The sequence below is a fragment of the Furipterus horrens genome, unplaced genomic scaffold (genome assembly GCF_987537825.1).
Source record: "Furipterus horrens unplaced genomic scaffold, mFurHor1.1.pri manual_scaffold_6, whole genome shotgun sequence".
Classification (NCBI taxonomy): Eukaryota; Metazoa; Chordata; class Mammalia; order Chiroptera; family Furipteridae; genus Furipterus; species Furipterus horrens.
In genome coordinates, this window is record NW_028327176.1 from 116,975,576 (window position 1) to 116,997,969 (window position 22,394).

Below are 22,394 nucleotides of genomic sequence, written 5' to 3' on the forward strand. Positions count from 1 at the left end.
CTATACTAGAACAAAACTAGAACAGACACTAATACAAGGAACCGAGCAGCTTGCTTCATTTCAATGGCAGAGCATACTTCTATTTTAGCAACTAAGATACCACCTACCTGTTTTATTACTAGATTGTAGTACTATAGAGTAACAGAATTCTAATTCTGAATGGGTGATAATATGATCACCTAAAATTTTACATTTCCCAGCTTCCCTTGCACCTAGTACTGGCTAGCAGTGATAAAATATTAAACATTAAAAGAAAAATTGAAGTCCACTGAGGATTTCTGGTTAAGTCTTGCTTTATGTTGATGGCAACCCTTCCTCCTATCTACCTTTTCCTTTTGTGATGTGGACAGGATAAATGAAGCTTCAGCTGCCAAATTACAGTAATGAGGGAGAAGCTAAAAGGATTACAGAGATACCACTGGACTTGACATTTCTGAGCTACTAAAGTAATGTTAGATTTTTTCCTATAGCAAGAAGGCATTCACAGGTTCAAGCCACTATTTCATGGTTTTTCTTTCACTCACAGCTGCAAGTAGTCTCTATCTGATACAGCTTCATTTTTTAATTCTTAATTTATCTCAAAAGGAGCATAAGAAGAAAATAACCTTTTCTCTAACCATATAGTGATCTTTAACTCCTAGTAAGAAGGACCATCTTCTGAGCTACAGTGTACGCATTTGTGCTTTAATGGGGATCCATGCAGCCAAACACTAAGAAAAATCATAGAAATTCTAGACCAGAGTTTCTCAACCTTGGCACTATTGACATTATGGGCTGGATAAGCCCTTGTTGTCAGACGCTGCCTTGTGCACTGCAGGCTGTTTATCAGAAACCCTGGCCTCTCTACCCATTAGATGCCAATAGCACCCCCTAGTAGTAGCAACGGAAACGGAAATGTCCCCAGACATTGTCAAACATACCCAGGTAGGCAAAAATCACTCCTGTTTAATAACCAATGCTCTAGAGACAAAGTGCTTTTATGTTAGCATAAAGTAAAAAAGCTAATTTACCCTTTTAGCATCAATATATTTACGACTTCTAGATTATAAACCTTAATTTTCAATAATAAATGTACAAAAATAATGAAAATAATAATACTGTAATATATACTCACTCTAATCCAAAAGAACCATATGCCAATATTCCTAATCCCCGCCATTGAAGTAAAAATAAAATACATAATAATAATTGTTATAAGAATATAATCAAGAGGAAAAACCTGGAAGAAAATAAAATTAAATTAAATACACAAACAGGGTTCTAGAAGTCATATAAAATTAATTAAAAGTTCATTATTCATATTTGGCAAATGTTTACTATTTCAACCCTGATTTAAATAAGGCTACTGTAAAAATACAAAAAAATGAAAAGGATCCCGCCAAAATAATTACCAAACTATTTCCAAATTGTTTAGTAACTTTATCCTAAGAAAAGTCCTATAACAAATTAAGCTAAAAATTACATTTAAATATACAATAAAAAACTTCATTAAAAATTAAAACCAGGAATTTCTTAGAAAAGTTCACCTTAAGGCTTATATTGTGTCAGTCAAGCCAAATTATGTATAATTTAAGAGTTCAGCCATATATCAATATAATAAGCCTTAAAGCAACATATCAATGTAGAAGTTATATATAAATAAAAAGTCAAATCAGCAGAGGGCACAAGCATATATTGCCAAGTATTAATAAGGTTTTCAACATAATAATTTGACAGTGTGTGAGCATGTTCGCTAGAGTATAAAATGACTCTTTTTTTACTTACTGTTTGTAGTAAAGGCAAAAGCATATTTAATGGATTACTCAGATTAGTTCCAAAAATTACAAAACCAGAATCAATTCCAGATGAATGAAGAGCTTTATCCAAACTAAAACAAAACAAAAAAATATAGTGATTTTATATATTATATGACCATTTTTTCAGTTCACTTATAACTTAAGCATGCAAATTCAACTGAGTCAAAGACCTCGAATAACAAATTATACCTCACTTAAATATCTTACAGATATTATTCAATTAATAAAGAAATATTATCTATTATTGAACTTGTTAGTCATTCTTTGAGTTAATGCTGTAGAACACTTCAAGTAAAATAGCTCCTTAAGATGAATAGACTACATTAATGGAATTCAGCATGGAAAATGTGTAATATCATAGGATTTATATAAGTGCTTTAGACAATGTGTCTAGTGTACTTACTTTGATAGGAAGAGAGAAATTATAAACAGCAATGCAACTAAGATGAAAAATATTCCCCAAATGATCTAAAAGAAAAAAAATTATTAAAATATATTTCTAAAAGTTGATATTAAAAGCATAAAACCATTATATTCAATACAAGTTGCTAGTGTATGACCATGATTTAACTAAAATGATCTAAGATACACTTTAATTTAGTATATCATCTTAGGCATTTGTCATCTAAAATTTCATTATGAGATTGAGAACATACACAAAAAGAGACAAAGCATTTGGAAGTCTTCATTTGTAAACAAACAAATGAGACTCTTTGCTAGGTCAAATAAAAGGTTTATATTCAGTTACATTCCCATATAATCTTCAAAATTAACTGAAAAGTTAAGACTACTAAGACTACATTAAGACTAATATAAACACACACAAAAACCAAAACCAGGAAAGTCATCAGGTTATATTAACTTGTTAAAATTTGGAATTTGGGCCATGGCTGGTGTGACTCAGTGGATTGAGTGCTGGCCTGCAAACCAAAATATCGCTGTTTTGATTCCCAGTCAGGGCACATGCCTGGGTTGTGGGCCAGGTCCCCGGTTAGGGGCATGCAAGAGACAGCACATCAATATATCTCTCATACATCAATGTATCTCTCCCCCTCCTCTTTCCCTTCCCCTCTCTAAAAATAAATAAAAAAAATATTTTTAAAATATGAAATTAGGAATATTTTCCCATAATATGTACACCTATATATACAATATACATATTATATATACACCTATATGTACCATATATATACTGTATATGCCAATTATATATATATATATATATATATAAATTATATCACAGCCCAGATAAGACTATATAACTGATAATACTCCTGATATAGAGTACTAGCATCAATAAAGAAAACATCATATAAAACCCTGTTTCTGGGGAGAAATGTGTTAAACATTGTAATTGGTGGAACACACTTCCTTTTATTACGTAACTTTACAATAGGGAAGGTAGAAAGCAAACAAGTTATTGGAACCAGGCCTCTAAGAAATAAAATTTCATAATAAAAAAGGGGTAAAATCTATGTTACTAATAACCTAGGCTCTTTTTTCCTCAACATTTTCCCAAGTTCCAGGGACAACTAGGCTGGAGAGTCCACAAAGCCAAGGCCATAATTACTGAGAAAATACATGTGTTAGGTAAGCTTTATTCAGGCATGAGTTATACTGCTGTTGGTCTAAGTTCAATGTTCATGAATCAACAATGTATCTTAAATAAGTTGTACTTAAACACAAACACAGAAAAACAAAGTTATGTACTGATCAGCCACTGATATACAAGTCCCAACGTTACTGCTGGTATTTAACTAGATATTGATAAAAGAAAGACAGCCAAAGGGACTAGACACTGAGCTTAATAAAACGGGAAGCAGGAGCCTGCTTACTTAGCCAGGAAGCTGCAGCATCACACCCCAGGGGATCATTGCTTTGCTCTACCAAGGAAATGAACACTTCTCCCTTCCCATCCCACCACTACCAGATTGTTGGGGGCACAAGGGAGGTGCTGGACCACACAGGCCAGTCAGTCTAATCGGGGGGTGGACCTATCAAAGTCTACAAAAGTTTAGGAAGTTGATCAGTTATTTGAAAATGCACCTGGTCTTCTGTCCCAAATCCAAGCTCCTGGTTCTTTTCCCGGGGGAACAAAGAATATCTCTCCCTCTCTCTCTCTCACCTGCACTGGACGAGTACATTCACTTGTTCTCTCCATGGCCATGTGCCCTAGCACCCACATGGCCCATAGCCGTGCATCTCCACATGCAGGCTCCAAGAGGGAGCCTGAAACGGACTGCAGCTGGAAATACACAGTAAGCTAGCTGGATGCCGGAATGACTATACTTGAACATGAAGCAGAAACTCTGGACGCTGGCTTCTGTCTTGGCCTTGCTGAGGACATGGTTGGAATTTTTTCCATGGTGGGACAGGACATAGGACTTTCAAACCCCAGGGGGCAGCTTCTATCTCCACACGAATAAGCCATGCCACACCACAATCTCCCATGCATGGATCCCCAGAATGCTTTCCTTGTGATCACATGGAAGAGCCTAATTCCCACTGACAATACCAATCAAAGCTTTTCTATGTACCACAGCTTCACTACTATATTAATGTAAAGATGGGTTAAACACTTACAAATGGACTTACGGTCATAGAAACTTCGATATCCATACCACAATTTTACTGACAAGCTATAAAAGACTTTGCAGATTACACAAACTCTAATACTCAATTACTACCAACATAAAACACCCTAAAACACATCAATTCTAACTTAAATTAAGAAGCACTACACTAAAACCCCAAATGTACCTCTCAAATGAAGAGTGACTAAGTAAAATTTTGGAATGCAAACTTATACTTCCAATAAAACATTTAATAAGCCTACTTTGGAGTTAATCAGTCATTGCCTTTAGGCATTACCACATAGTGTGGCCTACAACAAAGAAAACCACACATGCTTTAAGTATCACTATCTGAAGAAGGAAATCTACTAAATCTTTAAACATATTCTATTTCAGAGGGTTCTAGGAAGATATAAATGTAAGTAAAGAAAAATTAAAATATTCCCACAGACCTTCAAAACAACTACACACTGTCATAGAGTGTCATAAAATTATATTTCACCCTAGCTGGATAGCTCAGTTGGTTAGAATGCCATTCCTATACACCAAGGTTGAGGGTTCAATCCTTGATCAGGGCACATAACATAGAAGAATCAACCAATAAATGCATAAATAAGTGGAACAACAAATCAATGTTTCTCTGTCTCTCTAAAAATCAATAAATAACATTAAAAATAAAATAAAATAAAATTACAGTCTATTGCCTCTTACCTTATGAAATTTAGTAGTGTTTAGATTTGCTTATTTGTTGGGGAATTGGGAGAGAAGTGGGGTAATCAGAAATACAAATTTTACCAGTTCTTTATTATGGGCCTGATTAAAATAAACAAAAACATTTTTTTACAGTATGTGTACATTAATTATTAATAATCTAAAAATTAATTTAAGAAAGTTCCATTTGTAACATCAAAAAGAGTAATTGGGAATAAAATTAAACAAGGAGGCAAATGACTTAGTGAAAACTACAAGATATTATTGAAAGAAATCAGACAAATAAATGGAAAGACATTTCATTTATATTGTCAAATGACAATACTATTGAAAGTTATCTACAGAGTTAATGCAATCCTTCTCAAAATAACAATAGTGTTTTTTGCAGAAACATGAAAACCCATCATTACATGACACACATCCTGATTTCACTACAAAGCTACAGTAATCAAAACAGTTTTGGTACTGGCATGCAGGCAGACTTATAATCAATGAAACAGACTCCAGAAATAAACCCTAATATATGTGGTCAAATGATTTTTTGACAAAGGGTATCAAGCCCATTCAATTAGGAAAAGAGTCTTTTCAACCAACAGCACTGAGAACAGGACATTTATATGCAAAAGAATGAAGTTGGACTCTTATCCTTCAATCCTTCACCATATATAAAATTTACTCAAAATAAGACCTAAACATAAGGCCAAAAAAAAAAAAACTCTTTATGGCACTGGATTTAGCAATGTGGAGGAGAGACTATTCTATAAGGTGACTGCTCTCGGTCCCATGAGAAGGGAGGCTGCTTTCCCCAAACCCCTCTTAAGAGACTGTCTGATTGTAATTGATGTGTATTCTGACTTAAATCAGCACCCTTCCTTTCTTTACCTCCTGCTGTGTGCTGGTTTCTGAAACAGCCTTTTATCCTGACCTGTTCAAGCATGTAATTTCAGGTACAAGGTAACATTTAAATATTAGTACCGGTGACTGTTCCCCTCCTTGACCCTGAATAATCGTTGGCACCTGCCAAGTGAGGTGGGGATTAATTTCATTCTGCAGCCACCCCAGACAGACCTTGTATGTGAATTTGCCTTAACTGAATTTATTAATTAACAGAATGGAATGGCCAGCCTCTTTCTTCAGTCTTTCCCTGCCCTCCACTTATGGAGGTAGATTTTCAAACTCAGGGCTTTTCTTAGGTTCTGTGTGTGTTAACAGGCAGTCATTTTTTGGATATAACCAAGAGCACAGGCAACAATAGAAAAAAATAAATGGCACTTCATCAAAATTTAACTTCTGTGCATCAAAGGAGACTGTTAACAGTGAAAAGACAAGCCAAGAATGGGAGAAAATATTTGCAAATCATGTATCTAATAAGGGGTTAACATTCAAAATATTTTTAAAAGCTCTTACAACTAGACAACAATAAAACATAAACAATTCTAAAATGGACAAAAGACTTGAATAAACATTTCTCCATATATATATATATATATATTTTTTGGAAGGGTTTGGCAAAGATTTATTGTTTTCTGTTTCCAGTCCTGCAGACACACATGCTTGGGGCGAAGCTGAGTCTCAGAGCACAAACACGGACACACACGTGAGCCGCAGTCCAGGCACCTCCAGTGGAAACGAGGAAGGTGCTCAGCAGGGGTCTTGGGCGCGTCCTGTGTGGTCACGAACAGGTGCCACCTGCCCAGCACGCAGGCCAGCATCTGCACTGCACGGGGCCCGACGGGGCCTAGGCCATCGCACAGCCATGTCCAGGGCCTCCCATAGTGGGACAAGCTCTTCATGGAGTTTTTCTAGTAACTATTCTTTCAAAACAGAGGTTTTAACTGAATTACGGGTACAGATCACTTTCACTAAAACACTACGTGCATGACTCGTGTGGTAAAATTATTTATATGCGTATTTCCAAAGAAAATATGCATGTGACCATCAATCAAATGAAAAGACGCTCAACATCACTAATCATTATAGAAGTGAAAATCAAAATCATGTAATATCACCTCGCAACCATAAGGTTAGCTATTATCAAAACAATGAAAAATAAGTGTTGGCAAGGATGTGGAGAAATTGCCACACATGTTCATTGATAATAGGGATGTAAAATGTTCAGCTTCTGTGGAAAAGTTTGTAGATTCCTCAAAAGTTAAAATACAGAATTGCCATATGATCCAACAATTCCATTTCTAGATAGATACTCAAAAGAAGTGAAAACAGGGAATCAAACAGATACTTGTACACCAGTTTTCAAATGCAGCATTATTCAAAATAGCCAAATTTGAAAACAACCCAAATTTCACTATTAGATGGATGAATAAACAAGATGTGGGTGGCATATACAAACAGTGGAGTATTACTCGGCTTTAAAAAGGAATGAAATTTTGCTAAGTCGACAAATGGATGAAATAAGCCAAGTGAAATAAGCCAGACACAAAACATCAAATAGAGCATAATTCCTGTTAATGAGAGTCCTAGAACAGGCAAGTTCAGAAAGACCGATAAACAGAAGAGAGGTCATTAGGGGATATGCGGCAGGGTAGAGGAAGAAATGGTAAGTTATTGTTTAATGGGTACAGCGATTTTGCTCAGGATGCCAAAAACATTTTGGGAATGAATAGCAGTGATAGTTGCACAATATTGTGAATATGCTTAATGCCTCTGAATGTACAACTACAAAGGGTTAAAATGTATGTATATTTTACCATAATAAAAAGCCTGAAAAAACATATGTGCTATAATTATAGGCATGAATTTATAAGTTTCTATGTAAATGCAAGAGGTGTGTGTGTGAGTATGTATGTAAAATAAGAGGTGTACATATAGTAAAATCTCAGGTTATATTTAAAACCTAATGAATCTATAGGGTACCAAAGTTAAGTTGTACAAGCTCAAAATATGCCCGTCTGTCAGGGGAAAGTTTAATCAAATATTTAATGAATATTTTAGACTGTATGCTTATAAATGTGTTTAGCAGTATATATAAACGCTGTTTTAAGGAGACATTAACTTATTCTAATTAGATGCTAATTTTGTCTCTTAGTGTTCCATGATAGTATTTTTAAGAAGTTGAAAATCTTAACTATAGAATTATAACAATAGCAGCTGAAATTTCTGAGCAGCTTATATCAAGAAGCAATATACAGCATACATTATTCATTTAATTCCTATAATAAAAATAAGATTAAGGATATAATTCCATTTTTAGGATGAGGAAACTGAGGTTTGGAAAGGTAAAGTTAAAAGAGGTTACATAGCTTGGTGAGGATCATAGCAAGGACTCAAAACCGGATGTATATCACAGCAAAACTCATGCACTAAACCCTCACACTTCCAAAGTGAGATGTGCACACCCTAAGAAGGGCATGGTCATGTGAAATCACAAGCTCAATAGACATCTCACAGAGATCTACTCTCATGAAACAAAAAAACTGTAGAACTCTGAACTTCTGCATTTGCAAATTTTTAAGTTCAATACATTTTATAATAAAACAAACATGGATTATACCAGAGTAAAGGCAATATTACCACAAAATCTTAAGATAGACGATAACCTCAAAGAAATTTTGTATCAGGAGCTTACCAGTCTTTAAATTTTTTTAAATCCTCACCCTAAGATATGCTTATTGATTTCAGAAAGAGAGAAAAGGAGGGAGAAAAAAACACTGATCTGAGAGAGAAACACTGACCAGTTACCTCCCATACATGCTCTGCTGGCGACCAAAGCTGAGACCTACGTCGGTGCTCTGATCAGAGATCAAACCTGTAACCTTTCAGTGTATAGGACAATGCTCCAACCAACTGAGCCACTGGGTCAGGGCACTTCTCACCAGACTTAAATCACCTTTAGTATATATATATACTGAGCACTGCAAAGGGGTGAGTGGACCTGTGGCTTCTTATTCCTGAATTATATCTGCTGTGGACAAACAGAAGTAATAAATAAAAAAATAACTTTCATATTTCATTGAGAAAAAAAAAAAAGCAGTATTTATCTCTTGGCATTCATGTGAAGCCCTCAGTTACATAAGAGTAAGTCTGTATCCCCAGATATTTCCTTCAGACATCACTATTACTAATTATTCCTAGGTCTGGACTAGATAAGGGAAAGATAGGTAAGAATTTATATGAGTATGCAAGAATGACACATTTATATACCAACGGAATAAATAATAAACTGTATTGGAAGTTTCAACCAGTGAAGGAAAAAGAAAAAAAACAAAACAAACCCCCCCCGAAAATCTTATATTTGAAAGGAAAAAAATTAAACTATGTTTTAGCAGCTGACATATTCATGTACTTAAATATGCCATAGGAATCTATAAAGCTAATACAACTAATAATTAATCAAGGTTGCATGATACAAGTACAGTATACAAAGGCAAATTTCTATATACTGCTACATATAATTGAGAATTAAAGTTAAACAAAAATATTTGTAATACGTAATATAAAGAAATATTCTAAAGATTGAAGATAGTGGAGGAGTAAGTGGAAGCTACACTAACCTCCTCCCAGGACCAACCTGGAATTACAACAAAATTATAGAGAACGAAATCTAAATAACCAATGGAACATTAGTTGGAGAGAAGCCTTATAACAATGGACAGACAGAAGCATTTCACTCCAAAGCAGCACAATATACATACCTTTCGAGTGCAAATGGAATGTTTTCTAGGGTAGAGTATATCTTAGGACACAAAACAAATCTCAATAAATTTAAGAAGATTGAAATCATATCAAGCGTTTTCTCTGAGAATGCTATGAAACTAGGAATCAATCACAAGAAGAACACTGAGAAACATACAAAGATGGAAGCTAAATAACATATTATTGAACAATGAATGGGTCAACAAGATCAAGAAAAAAATCAAAAGATACCTTGAAACAAATGAAACTGAGGACACAACAATCCAGTATCTGTGGGACACTGTGAAAGCAATTCTAAGAGGTAAATTCATAGCATTACAGGCCTATCTCAAAAAACAAGATCAAGTTCAAATAAACAATCTAACTTCACACTTAAAAGAACTTGAAAAAAAAAAAAAAAAAAAACAATAAAGCCCGAAGTGAGTAGAAGGAAGGCAATAATAAAGATCAGAGCATAAATAAAAGAAGAAAGAGTAAAAAAATGATATAAAAGATAAAAGAATCCAAGAGTTTGTTCTTTGAAAAGATAAACAGGGTTGACAAACCTTTAACCTGACTCATTAAGAAAAAAAGAGAAAAGGAACCAAATAAATAAAATCAGAAATTAAAGAGGAGAAATAACAACTGACAATAAAGAAATACAAAGGACTATAAGGAGATATTGTGAACTATATGCCAACAAATTGGACAACCTGGAAGAAATGGATAAGTTCCTAGTAACATACAATCTTACAAAACTAAATCAGGAAGAATCAGAGAACATGAATACACAGATTACACCTAGTGAAACTGAAGCAGTAATCAAAAAACTCCCAACAAACAAAAGCCCTGGACTGGATGGCTTCACAGGTGAATTCTACCAAACATTCTGACAAGAACCTTTCTTTCTCAAATTATTTCATAAAATTCAAGAGGAGGGAAGGCTCTCAAACTCATTTATGAGGCAAGCATCATTCTAATTCCAAAACCAGATAGACACTGCAAAAGCGAAAATTATAGGCCAGTATCCCTGATGAATATACAGACTAAAATCCTCAACAAAATAGCAAACTGAATATAGCAATGCATCAAAAAGATCACATACCATGATCAAGTGGGATTTATTCCAGAAATGCAAGGTTGGTACAACATTTGCAAATCAATAAATGTGATTTGCCACATAAAGAAAATGAAAGATAAAAACCACATGATCATATCAATAACACAGAAAAAGCATTTGATAAAATCCAGAACCCATTTATGGTAAAAACTCTTGGTATGTGGGAATAGAAGAAACACACCTAAACATAATATAGGTCCACTGCCAGCATAATACTCAATATGAGCAAAAACTGCAAGCGTTCTCCTTAAGATCAAGAATAAGACAGGAATGTCCGCTTTCACCTGTCTTATTCAACATAGTACTGGAAGTCCTAGACACAGCAATCAGACAGAAATAAGAAATAAAAGGCATTCAAATAGGAAAGGAAGTAAAACTGTCATTATTTGCAGATGACATGATACTGTATGTAGAGAACCCCAAAGATTCCACCAAGAAACTATGAGAACTATTAAATGAATTCAGCAAAGTAGCAGGATACAAAATTAACATCCAAAAATCAGTTGCATTTATATAAGTCAATAACAAATTAACAGAAAGGGAAATTAAGAGAACAATCCCATTCACATTGGCTACAAAAAGAATTAAATCTCTAGCAATAACCCTAACCAAGGATGTAAAAGACCTGTACTCAGAAAATTATAAGACCCAAAATAAACAGAAGTAGATACAAATAAGTGGAAACACATACTGTCTTCATGGATAGGAAGAATTAACATAATTAAAATGTCCATACTACACAAAGCAATCTATAGATTCAATGCAATTCCTATCGAGATTCCAATGATGTATTTCACAGAACTAGAACAAATATTTCAAATATATATATGGAACTACAAAAGGCCCCATATAGGAACAGCAATCCTGAGAAAGAAGAACAAAGTTGGAGGAATCATGCTACCTAATATCAAACTATACTATAAGGCCATAGTAATCAGAACAGCCTATTACTGGCATAAAAACAGACACATATATCAATGGAACGGAATAGAGTCCAGAAATAAACCCACAGTTATGTGCAGAAAAACAGAACTAAACAACCTTCTTACATCACACATAAGAATAAATTCAAAATGGATTAAAGACTTAACTGTTAGACCTGAAACCATAAAAATTGTAAGAGAAAACAGAGGCAGCAAAATGTTGGACATCTCTTGTAGCAATACTTTATCGGATACATCTCCTAAGGCAAGAGAAATGGAAGAAAAATAAACAAATGAACTACATCAAACTAAAAAGATCTTGTACAACAAAGGAAATCATCAACAAAATAAAAAACCCACAGAATGGGAGAATATATTTGCCAATACATCTGATAAGGGGTTAATATCCAAAATTTATATAGAACTTACAAAACTCAATACCAAAAAGAGAAAATGGAAACCCTTTTGTACTGTTGGTGGGAATGCAGACTGGTGCAACCACCATGGAAAGCAATATGGAGATACCTCAAAAAACTAAAAATGGATCTGCCTTTTGACCCAGAGATCACACTTCTGGGACTATATGTGAAGGAACTCAAAGCAGTTATTCGAAAGCACTCCTATGTTTATTGCAGGGTTATTTACAATCATCAGGTATGGAAGCAGCCCAAGTGTCCATCAGTAGATGAGTAGATAAAACAACTATGGGACACCTACACAATGGAATACTACTTGGCTATAAAAAAGATTTTACCCTTTGCGACACTATGGGCAGATCTGGAGAGCATTATGCTAAGTGAAATAAGCCAGTCAGAGGAAGACAAATAGCCTATGAGTTCTTTCATATGTGGAATCTGATGAACAAACTAAACTAACAAGGAAAATGGGGACAGGCTCATAGAGGGAGAGTAGGGTGACAGCTAGTGGCGGGGGGCAGGGGTGAAGGGGTGGAGGATTGCTGGCGGGAGGGGGGTATAAGAGGAAAATGGTAATGGAAAAAATTCAATAAATATTAAATTTTAAATAAATAAAAGTAAAGAAATACTTAAAAGATAAATTTATCAAAACACGTGCAAGGCCACATCACTTAACACTACAAATGACTGCTGAGAGAAATTTAAGATAACCTAAATAAATGCAAAGATATGTTCATGGATTGGAAGATTCAATGTTAAAATACCAATTCTCCCCAAGTTTACCTATATATTCAAAGTAAACCCAATAGAAATTTCCAGGGTTGCCTTGTGAAATTATGAGTTGATTTTAAGATTTATATGGAAATACAAAGGTTCTAGCATAGCTAAAATAATTTTGAAGGAAAACAAAACTAAAGAACTTACACTACTTGATTCCATAACTGATTTGAAATCTTCAGTAATCAAATATAGTATAAAGACGTATAGATCAACAAAGCAGTAGACAGAGTACAAAATAGACCCTCACACATATATATAACTAACTGATTTGACAAAATTGCTAAGGAAATTCAATGAGCAAAGGATAGCCTTGAGGAAAAAATGGTGCAAATATCCATATGGAAAATAAAATAAGCCTTTACCTTTAGGTCATACGATCCCCTAAAATTAACTTAAAATGGACCACAAACCTAAACACAAGAGCAAAAACTATAAAATTTCTAGAAGAAAACATAGGAGAAAATGTTTGCTATAAAAGTTAAAAAAAAAAAAAGTTTTAAAAACATCTCCTTGAATGACAATGTTAAGAAACATAAAAGGCAAGCCATAAAGTAGGAGATAACATTCACAATAAGTATATTTATCAAAGTACTTGATCCAGAATATGTACATACAGAATTTTTGCAACTCATTCATGAAGTAAAAACCTAATCTTTAAAATGGCCTAACAAGCATTTTACAGAAGATATAGAAATAGCCAATAAGAATAGAAGGTGGGCCCTGCCTGGCGTGGCTCAGCAGACTGAGTGCTGGCTTGTGAACTGAAAGGTCACCAGTTTGATTTCCAATCAGGGCACATGCCTGGGTTGCAGGCCAGGTTCCCAGTTGGTGGGGGGTCGGGGGGTGCAAGAGACAACCAATTGATGTATCTCTCACACATCAATGGTTTCCTCCCTCTTTCTCCCTCCGTCCCCTTCATTCTAAAGATAAATAAAATCTTAATTAAAAAAAAAAAATAGAAGGTGATGTTCGATATCAGCACTCATCAGGGAAATGCAAATTATAACTATAATGAGATACTATTACACACCCATTAGGAAAACTATTACAAACAATTACAATGTAAGGGTTGATAACGATGTGAAGAAGGGAGAAATCTTTTAGTGTTGTGGAAATGCAAAATGGTACAACCACTTTAGAAAATACTTTGTCAGTTTCTTATAAACTTACAACATATATTAAACATTAGACCTAGCAATAATACTCCTAGATATTTACCCAAGAAAAATATGAATGAAATGAAAACATTATCTACACAAAGATTTATGTACAAATGTTCACATCAGTATTATTCATAATAGTCTCAAACTGGAACCAAGTCAAATCCACTAACAGGTAAGTGGACAAATTGTGACATAAACACATACTGGAATGCTATTCAGCAAGAACACGAGAATGAACCGCTTAAAAAAATGCAACATCATGGATGAATCTCAAAAACACTGAGATGAGCCAAAGAAGCCAGACAAAAGATTACAAACTCCCCCATCAACTTTAAAAAGATAATATTCTATGATTCCATTTATACAAACTTACAGAACATATACAACTAAAGTACGACAGCAGTGCATTAGCGGTTGTCTGGGGTCTGGGCTCAAGGATGCCGAGGGAGACAAAGTAGCTCTCTGGAGTAATGTGGATGTTCTATATGTACATACCTGTATTTGATAAAATCAATCTCTGCACTTAATAAAGTGGATTTAAAAATCCCTCTAAGCATATGTTCAGTGAAATGGAACAGAGAATGTTTAAAACAAGGCAGTTAATGTTACAGACTGGTTATAAATATTTATAAGAAGCTACAAACAATTTAGAATTAAGATAAGGTTGGAGAAGGCTTCATCCTACTTGTTGTACTCTGAAGACAAATCACTTTGGGGAAAAGGATTAGGGTGATTTTAAAAAGCTTATTCTAACAGAAGGCTAAAATAATGATATATAGAACTGATTATGGTATATTTTAAAAAAACTTTTAAAATAGGAGCTTTGTGGGGTGAGCAGTCACTGCATTTCCTCATTTCCTTTCTAATTATAAGAGGAAGACAAAGCAGCACAGAACTCAACCTGACTGATCTATGATGGGGCTCTATAAAACGCTTTTTAAAAAAATTAGCCAAAAGCCACGTTCTAGCTTCATTTTGCTTAACCTGACTCAAACCAATCTATTCACTGCACTTTCTGATCACAACTGGCATTGTATACTTAGGGTATACACAACCCTGGCGTTTGAAATGCCAGATACAGAACTGGCACATAGGGAAGTTTGTGGCCAGCATTCTAGGTACTTTTTAGACTCAGGGTCATATTAAGATTAGCTTAACTCAATTTAGATATTTATGTTTAGGAACCAGACTCCCAAGAATTCAAGGTTAGCAAATGATGCCCCCCACCCAAAAAAGTAAGTTTTTCATCTCAAATAATAACTTTTTACATAGTTTTAGCCATATATCATCTAACAATAAAGCAAATTCAATTTCTTTCCACTTAGGGCTCCTAAGTTTTATTATAAGTTCAAGATATCCTATTTATAGAAAAGTAAAACTTGCAAAGTATGCTAGCAACATACTCCATTACTTACCTATATTTTGATTTAAATTTCCCAACAACTCTGTTGATATAACACATGCATTACACATGAGTACATGAAGTTTAAAATCATGACAGAGCTGTGATTCAAAACAAGATTATTTTAACTCCAAAATGCATTCTCTTAATTACTATGCTGTAATACCTCAAAAGGAGAACTCAGTCTCTCTGAGAGGTACTATATAAACTTGGAAGAACATAACAGCATAATTTTTAAAACTCCATTTACCTTCAGGGGCCGCAGAGCACCACAAAACTTTGTCCACCAGCTGTTTTCAATGAATTCTAAGTGCCTTTCTCTTTTCTTAAGAGTTCGTAACCTTTCTTCAAGTTGTTTTAAGGCGCGTTTATCCCTTGCTGGCAAGGGTCGACCATCTTTGCTCTGCAAACAACAGAACAAAAATAAAAGTTTTTACCATTAAGGTGTGATAAAGTAACCCATCAGATTTAGTAGTTCGGGCAATGAAAATTTTTTTAGGTTGGATGTGACTCCTTAGGGAAATTTACAAATTGAACATAACTGACAGTTCTGCTGTGACAATACACATATCTGAACCACGATCAGCATCAAAATGTGGATGTGTGTACATTTATTATTAAACTTCCTTTGATCTCTGTTTTCCAAATTTTTGGTATAAAGTTATGTGGAAAGAAATACCTTTAAAAGCATCTTTTTTATGGGATACTTCATGTAGTGCATTGAATTATTCTTGGTTGCCTCCAAACTTTTTCTCTCCTTTATCTTAACACATCTGGTCCCACTCCTCTCCTTTTCTGGTCAAGTGACTGCACTATAGTACAGCTAAGCTGATGCTTCTCAGCCCCTTATTCAAATACAAGCAGGGAGATGCAATACTTGTATGTCATATGCAGAGGTTTTTACAATTGCTAAAAATTGGCACTTCCTTGTTCTCTAAGTACATTTGCAAATGAGTCAGGTTTTCTTTTGTCAGCCTAAGCTAATTCCCGTCTATCTCTATGTGATGTTTACTGCAATGATAAGCATACCTTTCTCATAGTGCCTCAACTGGATACAATAATAAACAACAATAATAAGACAACTGCTAAGTATAAAAAGGTGAAATGTAAATTTGTTTTATTGGAAGGAACAAAAAATATTTACATCAGACTCCACTTTCAAAATGTAAAGACATTAGATATGAGAACGTTAAAATCCCTATTAAGGTTAAACAGGTTCTTAGCAGAAACACAACATATTGCGACCCAGCATATCCTAATGCAGCCTTGATCTAAAACAATAGACACAATGAAGACAATACCCAAACGGCCTTTAAAAAAGAGGTTTACGCAGTTGTAATGTCCTCCTCATATTAAGGCATTGCCAGCTCTCCCAGAACCAGTCATCCTATCCCATACCTTGTCTTGCTGCTCTTCAAGCTTCATCATGCATAACAATCACCTGAAAGGTTTGTTAAGCACATATTTCTAAAACCCACCCCCAAGAAAATATGATTTAGTAGGTCTTAGGCGGGGCCTAAATTTGCATTTCCACTGAATTCCCAGGAGATGCTGATGGTATTAGTCCAGAGACCGTACCTTGCATATACTAGACTATATTTAATCTTCACTCCTTTAAGTCAAGTACATTAGATATTATCAAATTGTATCCCCCAAAAAGGAACCTTTCAGAAAGGTATTTTCTGAAGGCTAGAGGAATAAAATAAAAACTCCCTTCTAGAAGACAGATCTAGGTATTATTAAATACTTCACTGGTGTCGTATGAAAAGGGGTCAGTACTTTAGATCTCAGCCATAACATCAAAAAAATACCAACGATAAGGTAGTTTTATTTCACTGCTGGCTTTCAATATGTCAGGGAAAAAAATTAGTGAACTGATTTAAAGGTCCATTATAAACAAACTCAAGTCATCTGCCTACTTGGTGAATGCTTGTGGAGTGAAGGATGGATGCCCAGTCTGCTTTGCCAACTGACTAAACCAATATAAGAACAATTAATTTTGGTCAGAGAAATAAACACCAGTATAGAAACCCAGCAGTCAACCATCTAATTTGGAAAAAAAAAAAACAAAAAACCAGTAGTTATAAAGTATATAAATACATATCATTTGTTTAAAAAAATTGTAAAGGTTCCCTTTAATGCTGTCCCCAATTACCTCTCTCCTTTCCTGTGGTTATCATGGTGAAGCAGACCAGTATCCTACACATTTTCTCTCTCTATATATGCATGCACACATGCAAATAGTTTTTGTTGTACACAATAGTAACATTTCTTGAGCACAATTCTTGTGCCTGAAACTTATGTTACATTTATTCTCCTTGAATTTTCAGAATAAAAGTTTGAGGTGGGTAAAAGTATTATAATGATTTATTAGATAGGGAAAATAAGGCCCACAGATGTTATATACATAATCTGCTGAGCCAGAACTTGAACTGAGATAGCCTGATTTTATCAGACACATTCTACAAGCTACATAAATCTACTTCATTACTTTTCCTCACTGCATATTATATCATGGTATCTTAATTCAACAAAATACATAATTTTTGAACATTCAGATTGTTTGCTTTTGGGGGGGCAAAGGACATTAACAACGTACATGAATATATTTATTCACATGGGTCCAAGTGTATACATACAATTCAGTAGGACAGATTTCTATGTGAACTGTTGGATTAAACTTTAATTATTAAAAGGAATGTGTTTGTGTGTACAGGCAGTGTCACAGCATTCAATTTTTTTTAAAGCTTTCGATTTTGTATTCTCACAGTATACTCATCCCCAAATTCTCATTAATACCTGACAAAGGTAAACATCATTAATACCTGACAAAGGTAAACATTTGAAACTTCTAAAGTGTTACAGAAACAGGGGAGTCCAAAAACAAACCCCAGAGTTTGCAGCAGGGAGATAGGGAGCAGGAAGCAGCTTTCAGGATGCCCTTGCATGCCTGGAGCTAGTGGCTGGAAACATTGTTGCAAAGATCCGCTTTCTTCCAAGACTCAGGAAGATGGGAGGGATCTTGGATTGTGGGCTGGTACGGAAGAAGCAGACAGAGCCTAGGTAGGGTTCTGTGAATGGTCAGGACGGTTTGCGACACCCACTGTGCGAGAGGACACAGGGAGGGAGAGGAGGCAGGGAGGAAGAGAGGAGCAGCTGTGGACATTTTGGGCTGGCTCTGGCTCTACGAGGCTCTCTCTCTCAGGCTCTCTCTGGCCCTCACGCCCTCACTCTCTGGCTCTTGTGGGCTCCCTCCATCTGGCTTGGAGCAGGGGTCTCCAGGCGGCTTTAAGAAGAGGCTCTTGCCAGGCTGCTTTGAGAAGGAGAGGAGATCCATGCGGTTTGCAAGAAGAAGGCAGTTTGCAAGGAGGCTGAGAATCCAGGCGGTCCTGCATTGAGAGCTGGAGGGCATCACAGCACAGAAAGGACCTCCCCAATCAGAACTGAGTGATTGGCAGCTACTGGTAAAGCTGAACTGTGCCTAGGAAGTAGGGAAACAGTGTTTCTGACTTTCCTAAGACTGGCCAGGTCAGGGAGGGGGAGGCAGGACTATGTGTAAATAAACAATTCTTTTTCTTTTCATCAAACTCTGGTATTCAGAGTTATGATTCTGGCGGCGGGCAATTGGGCCCCTAACTAAACAGCCTGTGGGTTCTGTTTCAATCGGAGCAGCCCAGGGGTTCTGTTACAAAAGGATAAAAAAACATGCACTGAGTTATTCTATTTACCACATCTCTGATTATGAGGATGATCAACATCCTGATTTTAGCAGAGAAAGTTCCATGTTCTGGAAAACCACTCAGGTCCCACTCCCAATAGTATAGTGAATAAAAGGAGCAAGAAAAAGCTTTCAGTTTTTCACTGAGTATGATGTAGCTGTGGGTTTGTCATATATGGCCTTTATTATGTTGAGGTACTTTCCTTCTATACCCATTTTATTGAGGTTTTTATCATAAATGGATGTTGAACCTTATCAAATGTTTTCTCTGCATCTATGGAAACAAATATAAATTTTATTTTTCACTTTGAAAATGTGGTATATCACGTTGACTGATTTGCAGATGTTGAGCCATCCTCACATCCCTGGAATAAATCCCACTTGAACATGGTGTGTGATCTTTCTAATGTATTGTTGTGTTTGGTTTGCTAATATTTTCCTAAGGATTTCTGGATCAATTTTCATCAAAGATACTAGCTGATAATTTTGTGTGTGTGTGTTGTGCTTGTCTAAGTTTGGTGCAGAGTAATACTGGCCTCATAAAATGAATTAGGAAGTGTATCCTCCTCTTCAATTTTTAGGAAGATTGAGTAAAACAGGTATTACAACTCCTTTGAATGTTTAGCGAATTCACCAATGAAGCCATCCTGTCTTGGACTTTTTTTGAGAGGGGGTGGATATTTGAATAATCTTTCAATTTCCTTACTAGTGATCAGTCTATTCAAAATTTCTATTTCTTCATGATTCAGCCTAGGAAGGTTGTACAGTCCTAAGAATTTATCAGTTTCCTCTCAGTTGTCCAATTTAATGGTATATAGCCTTTAAAAGTATTGTCTTATGGTCCTCTGTATTTCTGTGGTATCCATTGTAACTTCTCTTTAGTTTCTGACTTTATTTAGTGTTCTTTTTTTCTTAGTGAATCCAGTTAGATGTTTGTCAATGTGTATATCTTTTTTAAAACCAGTTCTTAATTTCACTTTTTAGCCTTTTAAAAAATATTTTCTATTGAATTTATTGGGGTAATTGCGTATCTGTTAACTTGAAGATGATGGGGGAAAAACTTTTATTGTATGTTTAGAAGCACATTTAATTGGCAAATAGATATAATCTTGGTCAGTTAATAAATTTTATTTTACTATTTTTTTATTTTTATTGTATTCTTTTCCATCATGATTTACCCCCTTTATACCCTCTTCCACCTCCACTTATCCCCCTCCCCCCTGCAAAGATATAATCTTTAGCTTACTCAACTAGTACATAAAACTTGAACTGACAATAAAATCTGATGTTACACATGAAATCAGCATACCTGAGGATTAGCAAAATTTTGGTCATACGTAAGCAGAGCTTTTGCTTTTGAGTTGTTAGAACACAGGAATTCTCAAACTGACAGCATCTTAGATTTCACAGAGGACAAATTTTTAAAACTATGGGCATGGTTCTTGAAGCATATGTTGCAAAACAATTCAAACAAAGTCAAAAATATGTATTTCGCAATGTCTAAGTCACATCAGAAAGCAGCTCAAAGATAAAATAATTTTATGCTTCCCAATTACAAATAAAACGCCAACTCACTTTTGATTTAATTGACTGAATGTGTTGTTCCACTTCTTCAATGTCTTCAGTGTTTTCTAGAAGTTCATAAGCAGCACTTCTAGTGCCTTTTATCAGATTTAAAGGTAATGCCGACATGCCATAGGCCTAAAACAAAAATTAAAATGTGATTTAGTAATATTATTTAAAATAAATAGAATTTTCAAATAAAAATGTCATTTAAAGTAATTATAGATATAGTAAGCAACTGTACAGGGGTACAGTCAATGAAGAACATGGTATATGGGAACAAATCATGATTATATTGCTTCATTAATACTCCTGCTTATTTCACACTTATATAGAGTTATAACTGTAATACTACCTATACTGCCCTGGCTGGTTTAGCTCAGTGGATTGAGCGTCGGCCTGCGAGCTAAGTGTCGCTGGTTCGATCTTCCAGTCAGGGTACATCAGAGAAGGAAAACTCTGACTCCAAAAAACCTCCGCTGCCTTGCGGCATACCTCTTCAGGGGAAAGGCTAAGGGAGTAAACCCCGACAGAAAATCCGGAGCCGGAGTCCCTAAGGCGGTTTGACGTTGTAGTCAACACCGGCAACTCCTGCGGCGCACCTGAAGCCAAGCTGTATTGACTCCGTCTTTCCCTTGGACCCTTCAGCTGTGAAGAGAGGAGGGTCTGCTGCATGGGCAACAGCAGACCCTCCATATTACCCTGCCCAGGCTCTGTAGCTTCAGCGTCATCACAAGATGTCGATTCAACACAGGAGGAGACAGATACCATGTCATTCCCGAGTCAGACTGCACAGCCATTCTCGGTGGTGCAGATAGACTCTTAAGAAGCTACACCATCGTCTCTCGAGACAGACGGCTGCCAACAACTACCTATACTCAGGATAGGTAATATTTATTCCTCAAAGGGCAAGTTGCAAAATTAATGTAAATATAATACTTTATCAAAGGGAAATTACAAGTTCAGGCTAATCAGAGATAAAGATAGTGTGAATTAGTAAAAACAATTCACAAAATTATTTTCTATAGACTAAAGCAATTTTCTCCAAATATATAGAGTAAATCCTTAGTAAAATGCAAGCATTTTAATAAAAATATTATTTGATTAACATACCAATCATCTGTATATACATGTATAGCCTATTTAAAAGTTCTAAATATTATCAATCTTTTTGCTGAATACTTTAAATATTTTCTGACAAGTAATTCTTAACTATTAATCAGCACTAAGAATAAGTGTATTTTATATTACCCAAATCTATATTAGCCAGTCCCAAATGATCACTTTTTATTGTACCAATTAAAAACATTAATGACGACTCCCGGTCAAGATGGCAGCCTAGGCAGACGTGGCTCACCTCTTCGCACAATCACATCAAAATTACAACAAAAATATAGAACAACCATCACTCAGAACCATCAGAAATCGAGTTGAATGGAAGTTTCACAGCTACAGAATTAAAGAAACCACATCCAGACAGGTAGGAGGGGCACAGACATGGAACGGGAAGGTCCTTCACCCATATGTGGGAGATAAAAATTTAGGAGGGATATCTCAGAAGCAAGGAGTCCCGGTCCCACACTAGATTCCCAAGCCT

The 22,394-nt window shown here is 35.4% G+C and overlaps 1 protein-coding gene across 1 annotated transcript in view; it reads right to left on the reverse strand.

The window, feature by feature from the left end:
- Positions 1 to 22,394, reverse strand: part of LMBRD1 (LMBR1 domain containing 1) — a 106,778-nt gene that overhangs the window by 16,818 nt on the left and 67,566 nt on the right. Inside the window, exons 8-12 of the mRNA XM_090280502.1 lie at positions 20,810 to 20,935; positions 15,767 to 15,919; positions 2,200 to 2,264; positions 1,765 to 1,867; positions 1,115 to 1,219 (exon numbers count right to left, since the gene is read on the reverse strand). Of these exons, the coding sequence (XP_090136628.1) occupies positions 1,115 to 1,219; positions 1,765 to 1,867; positions 2,200 to 2,264; positions 15,767 to 15,919; positions 20,810 to 20,935 (552 nt within the window). The remainder of the gene's footprint in view (positions 1 to 1,114; positions 1,220 to 1,764; positions 1,868 to 2,199; positions 2,265 to 15,766; positions 15,920 to 20,809; positions 20,936 to 22,394) is intronic.